This window comes from Rattus norvegicus, chromosome 9 (assembly GCF_021556685.1).
Source record: "Rattus norvegicus strain SHRSP/BbbUtx chromosome 9, alternate assembly SHRSP_T2T, whole genome shotgun sequence".
NCBI classification, from domain to species: Eukaryota; Metazoa; Chordata; class Mammalia; order Rodentia; family Muridae; genus Rattus; species Rattus norvegicus.
Window position 1 is genome coordinate 99,333,268 of NC_141542.1, and position 15,802 is coordinate 99,349,069.

At 46.0% G+C, this 15,802-nt stretch overlaps 1 protein-coding gene across 1 annotated transcript; it reads left to right on the plus strand.

Moving 5' to 3' along the window:
• The first annotated feature begins 12,576 nt into the window (after positions 1 to 12,576).
• Positions 12,577 to 13,313, plus strand: LOC148003809 (uncharacterized). Its single transcript, XM_087569024.1, has one exon. The coding sequence runs from the start codon at positions 12,619 to 12,621 to the stop codon at positions 12,970 to 12,972; it is 354 nt and encodes a 117-aa protein (XP_087425150.1). The 5' UTR covers positions 12,577 to 12,618; the 3' UTR covers positions 12,973 to 13,313.
• Positions 13,314 to 15,802: the final 2,489 nt, after the last annotated feature.

Genomic DNA, 15,802 nt, shown 5'->3' on the forward strand with positions numbered 1-15,802 from the left:
TTGTGCCAATGGACACGTGGTGCAGGCAGAGCTGAGGTGCGAGGAAGTTTAGGCTAAAGACTGCAGAGGGGTCTCCTGACTGCAAGGTTGACTGTCAGCTAAGGTTGCTGTGCAAACTTTGTGTTCCTTCTGTGCTCACAAGTTCTTCCCTCAATCTATGGCCACACCTATTCACTCACAGGATTGGGACCTACCTTTATGACCTAATTTTAATGTTATAATTTTAAACTTCCTCTGAAAACAGGCAGTGGGATTTCAAGGCTTTTCAGGAAACTGACATTGTAGCCAGAGGCAGGTGAAGAACTGGAGAAAGGATGATTCTCTGTATCAAGAAGGGAGAGCAGGGATGACCTCCACAGAGAGGTTCCCCGAGGTGTGGATGCAGTGACATTTTGCCGGGGAGACTTAGCTGTGTTCATACTGGAGAGGTCTGGACTCACCTGTACTCTAAGGGCAAAGTCTTTAGCATCAGAAATTTGAGACCATGCTTCATACATTGTACGATTTTAAATGGCCACAGAGTGTGCGCTGAGCTGGCGAATTCAGCATTCTGACAATACTGAATAAGAGAGGTGACTCTAGATTCCCCTGAAGGCTGGCTGAGCAGTTGATGATCTAAAGCCACGTTTGTGATCTTCTCTGGCCAGTATTACCTGAAAAACAAAACAAAACAAAACAAAACAAAGCAAAACAAAAGGATTTTGAGCAGCAATTATAGAAAGAGCAGTGCCCCCCTCCCACACCAACACATCTACCCTAACATTCCTGCTGAGCAGATTTTGGAAACTAATATGTAGTTAGAAAGCTAGGGAAGTTAGAGGAACAATGTCAAAATTTTAAGTGCACATCTAGCTGAAGTTACAGAAATCAAAACAGCACACACACACACACACACACACACACACACACACACACACACACACACTAAAAGAAAACCAAGCCTATTGTCTGTCCTCCAGGCCAATGGTAAATGTCCTCAATAGATAGAAATAGAAACAAAATTGAATAACCTGTATTTCAGTAATCAGTGATTTTGATTTGTGTGTGTGTGTGTGTGTGTGTGTGTGTGTGTGTGTGTGTGTGTGTAAAACAAGGAGGTTTGGGATGTATTCGTGGAACTTGACTTTCACAATCTGGAGCTGAGATGTCTTCTAGAGACTCAGGTGGTGAGGGTTGGTCCCAATCCAGCTGACATGGGCTTTGTCTGAGGAGTCTGACTTCATCAATGGGTTAATCCACTATCAACAATGGGCCATGGAGAATTGGCGGAAACTTTGAGTTGGACCTAGTTGAACATGTGAGTCCTTGTTCCCAGCTCCTTCCCCTGCTGTGTATTCTTTCTTTATACCCAATTGCTGTGAGCTGTGTATCTTTACTCCATTATGGTTCCAGAGGTACTATTTTGCCTCAATACAAGTATTCTGGGATGGGGTTGAGCAAGCATTAGCTGAGAACTCTGAAACAGTGAACTTACATGTGCCTACTCTCCTTTAAGTTGCCCTACTGGGAGCTAAAATGTATCTTCCCTCCTTTAAGTTGACCTACTGGGAGCTTAAATGTATCTTCTCACCTTTAAGTTGACCTACTGGGAGCTTAAATGTATCTTCTCACCTTGAAGTTGACTGATTTAAGTATTTTTGTCACAATGACAGAAGGCTAAATGACACATTGTCTATAACTTGTACTACTTGGAAAGGAGAAGCAGATCCTTGAGGAGTACCAGTATGTTGACGCTAGGAATGTTGGTGACCACAGAGGAAAGAGAACTGGCCTCAAGTTTGTTGACCTACTCTGCCACCACTGGTGTCCACCAAAGTCTTTTTTCTTTTAAAGGATTTAGAGAGTTTTTAGGGTTGGGGATGTGGTCACACCAAAGAAGAGACAACAGAAACTTTCAGTGGTAATTTGTATTTTATTGGAAAGCAAAATAATATTGGATAAGTACAAATAAAGAAAAGGTATAGACAGGAAACGAACAGGGAAGAAACAGTCCTTTACCAGGTAGAAACATCAGGAAGTACTTGATTCCACATTTGGAAGGAGCACAGTGGAATGACTTCTGCAGGGCTTGGCTATTTGTTACTGGAGAGCCAACACCTCAGAGAGGAATGTTAGAAATACCCAAGTAGAAAAGAAAGGAACCCAGAATCCAGAAGCAAAGCCACAGGCCAGGAGTCATACCAGGACAGGTAGAGGACAGTAAAGCTGGCATGAAGTTTGAGGAAAGGCTCTGGTTTCCTGGTGCCTATGACTCAGAAAGAGACCTGGTGGTCATGCTAGCAGCAGCACTGTTTCTTGCAGCCACACTTCTGCTGGCAGCAGCATTTCTGCTGACAACAGCCCTTTCCACAGCCACAGCCACAGCCACAGGAGCCACAGCCACAGGAGCGGTGGCAGCAGCTGCGGCGGCAGCAGACCACCACAGGCCTGCAACAGCCACAGCAACCACAGCAGCCACCACAGCAGCCACCGCAGCAGCCGACCCGGTAGCACCTGCAGGAGGTGCAGCTGCTACAGCCGCCGCAGCCTCCACAGCCACCACAACCACCACAGCCACCACAGCCACCACAGCCACCACAGCCACCACAGCCACCACAACCACCACAACCACCACAGCCGCCACAGCTGCCACAGCCACCACAGCCACCGCAGCCTCCACAGCCTCCACAGCCACCACAGCCACCACAGCCGCCACAGCCGCCACAGCTGCCACAGCCGCCACAGCCACCACAGCCACAGCAACCCATGTTGTCAGTAGAGAGGACTCAGGTGCAGTGAGGAGAGAGACTCGGGAGAGGAGAGGGAGATGTGATGCTCCTCCTGCAGGGGGAGCCCCTTAAGTACCATCTTGGGAAGAGGGAAGGGAAGGATGGAGGACACATGACCTGAGGCCACTTCCTTGTGGAGCAGCTGCTGTTTTCCCAACAGGGTCACCCAAAGTTCTCCCTTGTTTACACCCCATGCACTTCACATGACCTCACACACTGTCCTTCAGTGACTTTTCCTTTGTAAAGCTGAGTCACAGGCAAGTCAGAAGGTGCCGATGTGGAGGAGGGGCCATCATCTTCGCAGCAGCCTACCACATGTTCCAGATTTGCAGGGAGGTGGACATCTATTTGAAAGCAGCCTTTCCTTGGTCCTCTTCAATGCGTCTCTATCCATTACTTGCTTGAAACCTCCCCACTTCAATAGGAAGTCTCAAAGGAACATGCAAATCAGGAATATCCACATGGAATTCCTCCTGCCCCCAAAGTGGTTATATCTCCATTACTGTCATTCTCCCATTAACTGCCCAGTTAGTGACTTGTGAGTTTTCCCACTCCCTACTTAATTAAAAAAGAGAGAAAGAGACTACAGAAAATGTCACGATTCTCCTCTTTCTTAACTCATTAAACTGTGTGTTAGTTAAGTTCTGGCACAATCTTCCCTCCTTTCCTTCTTATCCCTGGACTCACCCCCTTCCTGGTCCAACTCATTGGCCTGGATTTAATTTCCATATAACATTCTCCTGTAGGTTCTCAGTGTAAATCAGTTCACACTCGACTCTGACAACACAATCCATCTGTATTCTGCTCTTGACTCCATCTTCTTGCCCTGGGACCTCTGAGGCACATTTCGTGTCCCACTCTCACACTTACATCGACACAGATGCTCCAACACAACTTATTCGCCCATGCTCAAAAATCCTGTTTAAAATCTTCCTTCCTTTTACTTCAAAGTCTCCTCTCCTACTAGATTCATCAATAGCTTTAAATCTGACCACATGTCTAGTTAGTTCTACTCAGACAAAGCCCTTATGAACCATCCAAGGACAAGGCGTCACAAATGAAGAGTCAATTAGCTCATGAAACTTCCAACCTCAGATCCTAACAAAACAGCTTCGCCAGGTTCAGGAAACAGGCTCCGGCCAGTGAGCCTTCATCACACAGGATGTGAAGGAGACTTCCGGGATCCCACTAACCCTTTCTGCTGTGCTTGAGCTCCCAGTGGCCACCAGCAAAGCCTTTTCTGTGTTTTTCTGGAGAACAGTCTTCACTTGTGTTTCTGGTGCTTTGGTATATTGTTTCGCTTACACTCACCTCGCTGGTGCCAACTCGCAAACCCACCAGAACCTACTGGAATGCCCTTCATCTCTTATCAGTAAATACCTTCCGTTCCTACACTAGCCTCGACCAGCTCTCCTCTGATCCTGCTGTACCTACACTATGTCCAACCGGCTGACCCATGCACAATTTCTTTCAAAAGCAAATCAGCAAGAACAAGGTCTCAGGCAGATGAGCCCATGTGAGGGTATTGGTTTCTTTCCTTGAAAATTATTATCCAGACAGGAAGAAACTTTTTCCTTCCCCAAATCAAGCCATACAAACGTTGCATAATTGAGATGCATATTCCAGAACAACTTTGCCTTGTTAAGAAAATTGTCACTAAGGACCAAGTGCCCATTAGATAAATCGCACAGTAATGCCTCATCTTTACTTATGAACGTCAAAGAAGCCCAAAGGCCTTGTGGCCCAGGGGCTCCCTGAAGAAACCTGTGGCCTGTAAGCCCTGCCCACAGCTCCACAGAACGACAGACATGCTTTCAACACAGTGAGGGAAGATGGAAGACCACCCATTGCTTGCACAGGCTTCTTGGGTCCCTGGAGCCCAGAATTCGTCCCAGAAGTGGTAGGCTTTTTGGATTCGCACTGGAGTGTAGTTTTAGGAAGAGCAAACACGACTGAGATATGCAGAAGTCAAGGCAGTCTGAGAAGAGAGGTAAATAACAGCTGGTGAGATTCTCACGTGTACAGCAAGTCACGTGACAGTAAGGAAGTGGTCACCTGTTCCCTTCTAGACTCTTCCGCATTGGTATATAAGGGGCTCCCCCTGCAGGAGGAGCACCACATCTCCCTCTCCTCTCCCGAGTCTCTCTCCTCACTGCACCTGAGTCCTCTCTACTGACACCATGGGTTGCTGTGGTTGTGGAGGTTGTGGTGGCTGCGGTGGCTGTGGTGGCTGCGGTGGCTGCGGTGGCTGTGGTGGCTGTGGCGGCTGTGGCGGCTGTGGCGGGTGTGGCGGCTGCGGTGGCTGTGGCAGCTGTGGCGGCTGTGGTGGCTGTGGTGGCTGCTGTGGTGGCTGCTGTGGCTGCTGTGGCTGTTGCAGGCCTGTGGTCGTCTGCTGCTGCCGCCGCTGCTGCTGCAGCTCCTGCGGCTGTGGCTCCTGTGGCTGTGGCTGTGGCTGTGGGAAGGGATGTTGTTGCCAGCAGAAATGTTGCTGCTGCCAGCAGAAGTGTGGCTGCAAGAAGTGCTGCTGCTAGCGTGGCTGCTGGCCTCTGGCCTTCTGCTGTAGGTAACTGATAGAGGTAAGTCTGCCCCTCTGCCTGCCTGCCTGTCTGTCTATCTGCTCCTGTCAGTGAGTCACCAGCATGAACCGAGACTATTACCATTGTAGTCTGGCATTTCTATAGTTGATATCCTGCCCGCCCTTGATAGGCACCAAGCAAATGATTGAATCCCAGGCCTTCTGTGTCACTTACTATTCAGTCACAGCTGTGGCAGATGTAGTCTGGCTGGGTTATGCTGTGACATCCTATGGTGCCTGTAACTCTCACCAATGACCTGTGTTCCCATTGCATGGGCATATCTGTAATCACAAAGCTCCTCTTGATTAATAAACTTCAGCAAACCGCTCTCAAACTCTTGACTCCTGTGTCTCATTTGCTTTCCAGTCTCTAAACTGTCTCTCCATGGGGGCAATAAGATCCATCTCAACAGACAGGACACTCTGGATGGGAAAGTAGCAGAGGACTAGAACCCAGATGGATTGTGGGTACACAGACAGGCAGTGATGGCTGATCCTAGGGCTGATCTTCTGGATGTTGGGAGGCACAGGTCCTTGCAGTGAGTCGTGGTCCCCAGCTCAGAATCCTCCTTTTCTTCCCTCATACTGGCCATGATCTGAGCAGCTTTGCTCTTTGAGGAGATCCCTGCCGGGGCATGCTGCCTCACCATGGCCTGAAGCTGCTGGGCCCCACCACTGTGAAGCTGTTCTCTGGGGTCAGCTTGCCTGCGTGTAGATTGATGTGGATTGGCCTGGGAGATGGATTGGGGAAGCTCTGGATGGGGCTGGGGGGCTGTTTACAGAGAGGATTAACAGGTCAAAGGGCCAACAGACTCACTTTAAGTGTGCATGGTACCTACCCATGGGTTTGGGGCCAAGAGTGGGACAATGAGAAAGCCAGCAGAATGTCCGCCTTTTCCTTCTCTGCTTCCTCGTGTGACAAGGATATCACAGGCAGTCCCGTGTCACATGTTTCTTATTCCGTTATGTTCTGCCCACTTGTGGGTTGAGAACCCACTGGTTCCATCCTCCGACAATGTGCAGCAAAAGAAATATTTTTCTTGAGGTTGTCTGTAGCGAGCATTTTGTCACACAACACGTACCGTAGCTGATGCACCAAGTTTGAGTGAACACTTAGGAAACAGTGAGCCAAAATCAGCCCAAGTTCTTTCTTTTTAAGTAGAATGTCTTGGATTCTTTTCTTCCAGGATGGTGACTCATCCATACCCACCATAGGTTTCCTTGTGCACAGAGCAAAGTGTTTCCAGATCTGTGCTGGTTTCCCACACCGTTCCCTCATCATTCAGTGTAGATTCCAGATTCCATCACAACCGTACTTCAGTTGGCAGCATAGGGAGCAACAAGAGGGCAGGCATTGCAGTGTGGGTTGGGCTTTGAGGCTGGGCCAGTGCATACCAGCTCATTGACTGTGTCTGCCATGGGCCCCCTAGGTTTGTCTTTGTTGTTGTTCTAAGCAGAGCAAGGCACAGGGCAGGGGCACAAAGAGGTATATCTGATTTCTTGAAATGATTTGTCCAGAGGAATCATTCATTGTTCATGAGTTCAGATAGAATGAAACTTCAGAAATGAACAAATGCCAAGTTTCCCTCCTCCTGGAAGTCAGGAGTGGTGTTGATGGTGTGTGGATGAGCCTCCAGAAACTAAGCAGTCAGGTTGGTTTGGGTATCAAGAAAAGCAAAATCGAAACAAAAGAAAACAAAACAAACATGGCTCTTTCTGATGCCTTGTCCGTATGTAGTGTCCCTGAGTCCCTGATGGCCACAGGTTACCCAGAGCCTCTTAGTTACAGTCAGCCTCCAGGATTCACTATTAGATCCACTGAGTCATCCCACCCTCCTGTATCAACACTTGGGATTGGCCCTTCCAATGTTACTTTTGTCTGACACTTAGAGAGGAGTGAGGAGAGCTCAGGTTCAGCTATCTGATCTCAAGTCAGTTATTCACTCAGACCCTTGAGCCAGTCCCTTGACCATTACTGCTGGTCAGAAGAACTCTGGGACATCGAACCTATTGTAGACCCTAAGACCCAATTCCTTCTAGGTGTTTGAGCTCCTGGTCTCATGCCCTGGAGATGAGTTTGTTTTGGGTCCATAGCATTATGTAGTACACACATTTGTGAAGAAAAGAACAAAGAAGGGTGCTTGTGAGTTAGTTCAGTCAGAGAAGTGCCTGCTATGCAACTATGAGGACCCCCGGCATCCACATCAAAATCTACACATGGGAGGTGTCTTAGCTAGGATTTCTATCGACGTGGGAAAACACCGTGACTGAAAGCAATGTGTGTGTGTGTGTGTGTGTGTGTGTGTGTGTGTGTGTGTGTGTGTGTGTATTTACTTTATCTTACAGCTTGTAATCCATCACCTCAGGAATTCAGGGCAGGACCTCAAGGCAGGAACCTGGAAACAAGAGCTGATGTGGAGGCCATGGAGAAATGCCGCTTACTGGCTAGCTCTTCATGGCTTGCCCAGCAGTGTTTCTTCTAGCAACCAGGATCATCTAACCAGGGACGGCACCACCCAGAATGGTCTGGGCCTTCCTACATAAATCAGTAATCAAGACAATGCACCCATAGGCTTGTCCACTGGTCAGTCTTGTAGAGATATTTTCTCAGCAGTGGTTCCTTCCCAGACAACACTAGCTTGTGTCAAGTTGACATAGAAATAGCCTGAAGACCTAAGTTTAGATTTCCACAGGCCATGTAAGATACATAATAAAAGTTTATGTAATTCCAGCCTGCCTCTCTAAGGAGAGAAGACATAGAGACGGAAAAACTCATGGGCCAGATGACAGGTAAACATACCTGTGATAGATACCTGTCTCAAACAAAGTGGAAGGCACACGCCAGTACCCAAGGTTGTCCTCTGACTTCCATTGTGCACAGTGGCACACATTAATACAACACAAATACAGGAATGCACACACATAGACACACACACATAGACACACACACACACACACACACACACACAGAGAGAGAGAGAGAGAGAGAGAGAGAGAGAGAGAGAGAGAGAGAGAGAGAGAGGAGAGACAGAGAACATAAACAAGAGTGTTCATACGTAACCCTGGACTAGAGGTAATGAAGTAGATGGATTTCTGTTCCAGCTCCAGTGAGAGATCTTGTCTCCAAAAATAGGGTGGAGAGATCGAAGAAGACACTGGACTTCTACCCTTGACCTCCCCATGCATGTGCACACACACACACACACACACACACACACACACACACACACACACGAGTGCATGCATTGTTCTATTTATCTTTTAAAATAAACTTTCAATTTATTTTTTGAAAAATTCATACATGTAAACAATATGCTTTAATATGATCCACCCCCAATACTTCCTGAAACTCCCAGGACCCACCAATCTGTCTCCTTCTGACTCATGCCCTCTTTTAAAATTATTCATTGCCTCCTGGATTTAGTTGGTGCTGACCATATGCAAATGAATGCAAGATCATACACGTGGGCAATCTACTAGCATCCACTTCTCCAAAGAAAAGTGACCCTCCATCAGCAGTCATCAACTGTCCCAATAATTCCCCAACTAGGGGTTGGGACTTAGGAACCCCTTCCTATCTATGCTGGAATGCTGACTGGCTTAATTTTGTACAGGTCTTTTGCAGGAAATGAGCTTTGGTGAATTGATGTGTGTGAGTCATGCCATATCTAGAAGGCAACATTTTTCAGTTCTCCTCCCTATCTTCTAGCTCTTACATTCTGCCCACTCTTTCATGAGATTCCCTGAACCTTGAATGGAGAGGTTCCACAACTGAACAACCACAGTCTCTAATTCTCAGCAATTTGACTAGTTATGAATCTCTGCCTTAAACATTACCCACATCGAAAACAACAACAACAAACAAAAACACATTCTGTCCAATAATGGGAGCAGAATAAATTTATGGGTAGAAAAGTAAATTTTAAGAAGGTAATTTGACAACTTGGCATTTAGCTGAACATTGGCAATAGTTTCTCTCCTTGGTCCTATGATCCCCCTGTCATGAGTTTTAACCATGGTATATAGTACTAGTCATGACATTCTTCCTGTGAAGTAGACTTCCAATCAAATCAGAAAGTGGTTGGTGATCTCCTTAACCGTCATGCCACTATTGCAGTGGTGGGAACAGCTTTTCTGACCAGTTGGTGCGTGCAGTCTATCTCAGGTCAAGATCATTGATACTGTTTGGTCCTCATCGGCTTGCTTAGTAACTACAAGCTCTCTGTAAACTAGTCACCATAGAAAGTTTCCTGGTCAGTTTGAGATTGCCTCCTCAGTGGCCTACAAATTAAGGAGGGTGGTGTCTTTAGGAATAAAAGGTATGACACTTGGTTGTGATGGACAACCAAGAGAAAGACAGTAGTTTGCATTATTTTGGGTTCCTAAAGACCCCTCTGGCCAATAAGTAATAGGCAGGTAAGGCCATGGCTAGACTGAGAAATGCTTTAAATAATGGTTGTAGTGCTGTCCAGCACTGGGATACCTTGTATATAACTCCTTGTTCATATTAAATTTTGATTAGCTCACAATCTAGTCCATTTCCCTATGCTGTCTATATTCCCCTTAGTTTCAGTTAACTAACACCTTACCTGCTCTGCCCCATCCACCTATGCTGTTCTATTTTATTTTTTTTGAATAGATGTCAGATATGGGGACAAGAGAAATAGAAACAACTCAAGGAATTTTAAAAATGGGTTTCTTTTACATAGAGATTCGGAAATGATGAAATGCCTGCAGACCAAGATGAGGGACACATCATAGGGAGCAGCAGGAGAGAAAACCCAACCAACAAGGCTGAAGAGAGCTGTTATTTACCTCTCTTCTCAGACTGCCTTGACTTCTGCATATCTCAGTCGTGTTTGCTCTTCCTAAAACTACACTCCAGTGCGAATCCAAAAAGCCTACCACTTCTGGGACGAATTCTGGGCTCCAGGGACCCAAGAAGCCTGTGCAAGCAATGGGTGGTCTTCCATCTTCCCTCACTGTGTTGAAAGCATGTCTGTCGTTCTGTGGAGCTGTGGGCAGGGCTTACAGGCCACAGGTTTCTTCAGGGAGCCCCTGGGCCACAAGGCCTTTGGGCTTCTTTGATGTCCACAAGTAAAGATGAGGTCTAGACTCTGCCTTTGGGGAGCTTGTAAGAGAAAGGAAGTCTGTGGAGTGGAAAGGAGAAAATAGAAACAGAGTCCAAGGTCACTGTTAATTGCCAACACCAATGTCCTCTTTACAAGCACTGGGGTCCACTGGGCTGCAGTCAACATTCCCTCCTCTGCATATGAGGCATTACTGTGCCATTTATCAAATGGTTACTAGGGCCTAAATGATAGGTTTAAATGCAGCCCTCAGTCTTCATAACCAGCCATGTTATAGTGATGTAGCTTTTGCTATCTTTCCCTTTGAACCAGGAACTAACCTTAGTATTTGGTTATGGAGCATATGTTCAGGAGTATAAAACATACCAGTGCTTCCTAGCCTGGCCCAGGTTTCCAGAAGATCAACCTAGAGGGCCTTCGCTAAGCAGCAGGCTTGTTATTGTAACACACCATGGCATGGAGAAGAGTTAAGCGAGGACTTTTTATAAGGGAGGAATGGAATTTACGTGAGGGACGATCAAAATGTGGCTTGGTTCATGGTGAGGCATAGGCATTGTTCACTGACAAAAAGGTCATGAAGAAGGCTCTGCTCTATGCAAATCTCCAGGAGCACCTATCTTGATCTGGGGACGCTCTAGGGAAAACTCAGCTCATGGGTAACGTACCCTCTATTCTTCCCTTAATTAATAACCCAGTACTCAGAACCTGCTTGCTTATTTGGTAACAGTGCTCCTCAAGGATCTGGGCACCTGAAGGGTTGAAAATTCTTATGGTTGATTGGTTCTCTCCATTGCCTAGTCCCACCCACTTGAGGGACATCTAGTCCAGACAAAGCTTTGATAAAGCCTTTTAGGGAGTGGGTAGCTTGAATTATGTGCATATACAAGTGACCTAGAGATGTACAGATAGGTCTGACAGTGTTAATGAGCAAACTGAGTTTGGTGAGGCAGAGGAAACAGGAGTGAGGGAAAGCAAAGGTGTGCGTATATATCTCTCTATCTCTCTAACTCTATCTCTTATCTATCTCTATCTATCTGTCTATCTATCTATCATCTCTCCATCTATCTATCTCTATCATCTATCTATATCTACCTATTTATCTACCTATCTATCCAACTATCATCTATCTATCATCTATTTATCTATCTATATCTATCTATCTATCTATCATCTATCTATCTATATCTATCACCTATCTATCTGTATCTATCATCTATCATCTATATCTATCTATCTATCTATCTATCTATCTATCTATCTATCTATCTATTATCTATCTATCTATATGGCACATTAGGAACATTCACTTGTCTTGGTGCAGGGGAAATTCTAAGTAAGTGTAGGCCATAGGCACTGAAGATGATTCTTAAGATTCAAGGGAAGAAGATGAATAGAGACTTGATTATGGATGGATTACGTGTACAGGGTAATTGTGAGATAGAGACATACATTTGAAGTACATATGGAAATGAAATTCAGGGCAATAAATGGGACCAGGCAAGGAAGGACTCTATCATAAGGAGGTTTGTATCAGAAACTTTTATAGGAAATTTGGTGAGTTACAGAGTGAAATGTGACATTTATGATTAATGATTTTTTAAATATAGCCATCAATATATAAAGTCATAAAAAGGGATTTGCTCTTTTGATGAGAAGAAAGGTAAGATGACGTAGAAGACAGGAGACCTTTCAAAACATGCTGTGTTCTATGTGCATGTCCCTAGTTGTTCTTTCTCTGTGAGAACACTTGTCAAAGCAGGGGAACTTCAAACAGATGATGGAGAAAAGCACTAAAGAGGAATGGAGAATGGCTTCCAGTGACCGAGTCTTCATTCAAAATCTGAAAGACGCAGTGCGCCACTGGGAACATGGTGGCCCCTCCTCCACATCGGCACCTTCTGACTTGCTTGTGACTCAGCTTTACAAAGGAAAAGTCACTGAAAGCCAGTGTGTGAGGTCATGTGAAGTGCATGGGGTGTAAACAAGGGAGAACTTTGGGTGACCCTGTTGGGAAAACAGCAGCTGCTCCACAAGGAAGTGGCCTCAGGTCATGTGTCCTCCATCCTTCCCTTCCCTCTTCCCAAGATGGTACTTAAGGGGCTCCCCTAGCAGGAGGAGCATCACATCTCTCTCTCCTCTCCTGAGTCTCTCTCCTCACTGCACCTGAGTCCTCTCTACTGACACCATGGGTTGCTGTGGTTGTGGAGGTTGTGGTGGCTGCGGCGGCTGCGGTGGCTGCGGTGGCTGTGGTGGCTGCGGTGGCTGCGGTGGCTGCGGTGGCTGCGGTGGCTGTGGTGGCTGCGGTGGCTGCGGTGGCTGCGGTGGCTGTGGCGGCTGTGGCGGCTGCGGTGGCTGCTGTGGCTGCTGTGGCTGCTGTGGCTGTTGCAGGCCTGTGGTCGTCTGCTGCTGCCGCCGCTGCTGCTGCAGCTCCTGCGGCTGTGGCTCCTGTGGCTGTGGCTGTGGCTGTGGGAAGGGATGTTGCCAGCAGAAATGTTGCTGCTGCCAGCAGAAGTGTGGCTGCAAGAAGTGCTGCTGCTAGGAACCTTCCAGAATGTTGGCTTCTGTGTCTAATAGTTGTCACTGTGCCCTTTGCTGTCTATTCTTCTATCTCCCTCCCTCCTGCTTTTGGTGTTTCAAGTCTTTCCATCTGAAGAGTTTCTATCCAAATGGATAGGAGCCTTCGGCGGGGGGAAAACATCTGCTCTGTCTAGGTCCCCTGTAACTCTCCAATCTTTGGCTCCGTAACTGTTTACTGCCTTCAGTTTTCCCTTTAGTCGGTCTTCCTCCTCCCCTTTCTCTGTATCTTTTCCTTTCTCCTTTCATTTATAGTTTTTGTATAATGCTTTCCACATTTTCTAATAAAATAAAACATGCCACAAAGATCTTTCCCCCTGTGTTCTGTTTGACCACATGAACGAATCTCTGTTCATATCTTTTTAAGTTTGAGAGATGTTTGTTGCTGAACAAAGACTTTTGAGACACCCACCATGATGGCACTCCTACAAAGTGTCACATAAGAAGCTGTGATCAGATCCTAGGAGACCAGTGTTTCCACTAACAAAATATCAAATTGTCTTGTCTCATGTTTCCAATGCGTATTACTACCAGCTTGACTTGGTAGGACATGGGGTCCTACCAAGTTCAAAATATAGAATTTAAAGTCATAAGTGACTCTGGGTGTTTGGCCTTTAATGTGACATCGTATTAGTCCCTGCCTCTTTGAGATTTTGGGAAAATCTCAGAAGAGAAAGGGGTGAGAATGCAAGAGGTGACGTTGGGGAGGAGTGTGGTAAAATGCTTTTCCTGGATATGACATAGGTCTTACGCTCATGACACCTCAGCTGTTATGGTGACTCATATAATGTCTTCAGAAGCTCAGAGCATTAGAAATTCCAGTGTAGATGAGGGTCCTGTTGATCTCAGAGGCCCTGATAGCTGCTAGGGAAAGACAGGTGTTCTACTTTGGGTTGTTGTCATTAATAGGGTGCCTCTGCTCATAGGGTGCCCCTGCACTCATGGATGGCCCATGGTCATGCACATATGGGAAACTTTAAATGGACTTAGTGAAGAAGGAGGAGGGGGGAGGAGGGGAGGAGGGGGGATGTGAGGTGGGGGAGTTGGTTGGGGAATGAGGGGGCGGAATAGGATCATATTTCATTTATACACATAAGGAATTAGGTGTATAAAAGAATAGCAAAAACAACAACAAAGAAACAAAATTTCAGATTGATGCAAAACAAATGAACCAATGCCAATGTTAAGTCTATATGGGTTTAGAAAGATTTCTTTTTATGCAATACATTCAAAGGAAGGAACAAGAACATACTGCAATGTCTGTTTGCAATCCTGCAATAAGTGGTTGCAGTCCGGATCCTATAACTGGGTGATACCTGTATTTACCCTTATCTGGTACTTTTTACTTCCACAATGACCTCATTCCCTGAGATGCACACCTAAACATTAATCTCTATATTTATGTCTTTAATGTGGAAAAGGTCATGTATTTATGGAGAAAAAAAAAATCACCATACTTCTGAGTTTGACGGAAATGATACGAAATAGCAAATACATGGATATAGGTGTGCTTAAACTGATGTGAGCTGATGCCAGACAGGGAAAGACCTGAAATCCAACACTACTGGTTTCTTTCTAAGAAGAGGGTAGCTTGGGCATAGACACACAGAGAAGAAAACCCCACACCACAGAAGAAGAGATTGATATACCTATAGGAAAACCAGGATCTCTGGAAGTCATCAAATACAAGGAAAAATAAAACAAAGAAGGGACATCCCTCTGACCCCCAAGAGAAAATGGCCCAGACTTCACTAACACAACAATGAATGTTTTAGACTCCTCTGTCTTTACAATTTGCTATAACAACCTTAGGAAATCGATATAGCACTTGTTCAGGAGATTCACTGGTGATACTTTGTTTCCTCTGTAACTACTTTATGCTATGACCATTATTTTATCCCCAGATTCACTTGTGATTTTGAGTGTAGCCAGATTTGGGGCTAAAGAGATGGCTCAGTAGTTAAGAGTGCAGAGAGTCAAATTTGACCCCCACACAGCTACCTATAATTTAGCTCCAGGAGACATTCTTTTCTGACCTCTGCGGGCCCCTGCACTCACATGCACAGCCCCACCCCATATATAATTTAAAAATATAGCCAGATTACCATCAATTCCAGAAAACCCAAAAGTAATTCAGAAAGTTATTTTTTTCTGTCATATTTTTATTGATTGTTTCACATCATGCACCCTGATCACATTTACTTCCTAGTCTTCTTATGTCTTTTGTCTCCTCCTGACCATTGTGACCTCCTGACTCAAAGAAGGAGGAGGAGGAGGAGGAGGAGGAGGAGGAGGAGGAGGAGGAGGAGGAGGAGACAGAAGGAAAAAGCCCCACGTCCATTTTGTCTTGTTCATATACTCACTGGAGCCTGGTCAAACTCCTAGTGGCCAGCCTAAAAAAAGCAGAATCCTTCTCTATCTGCAATCCCCACCAGAAGCCATCAACTGTGGAGAGCTACACGTCAGCATCCTTATCAAAAACATTAAGAGTTCACTTTGTTGGCTCCCTTTAGGCTGTTACTTTTGGGTGTGGGTTTGGGTGAGTTGTTGTTACAGAAACCTACCTACTATGTTCCTCTTTCTCAGCTGTGTGTCTGCAGTCATCGATACCACAGCAAGAGTAGCTTCCTAGCCTTTTATAGTCAGTGGGAGCATGGATTCTGGGCTTCTACATTGTTTCTGAAAACAGCATGGACCACAGACATCCACATGGTCTCCAGCATCAGTATGTGCCAAGGACCTCTGCTTGGTCTCTGGTGGCAGTACTCCCTGCCCTCTGCTGAAGCACAGCCAAG

Coding starts and splice junctions, on each gene's coding strand:
- LOC148003809 (XM_087569024.1), top strand. CDS start 12,619: ATGGGTTGCTGTGGTTGTGGAGGTTGTGGTGGCTGCGGCGGCTGCGGT.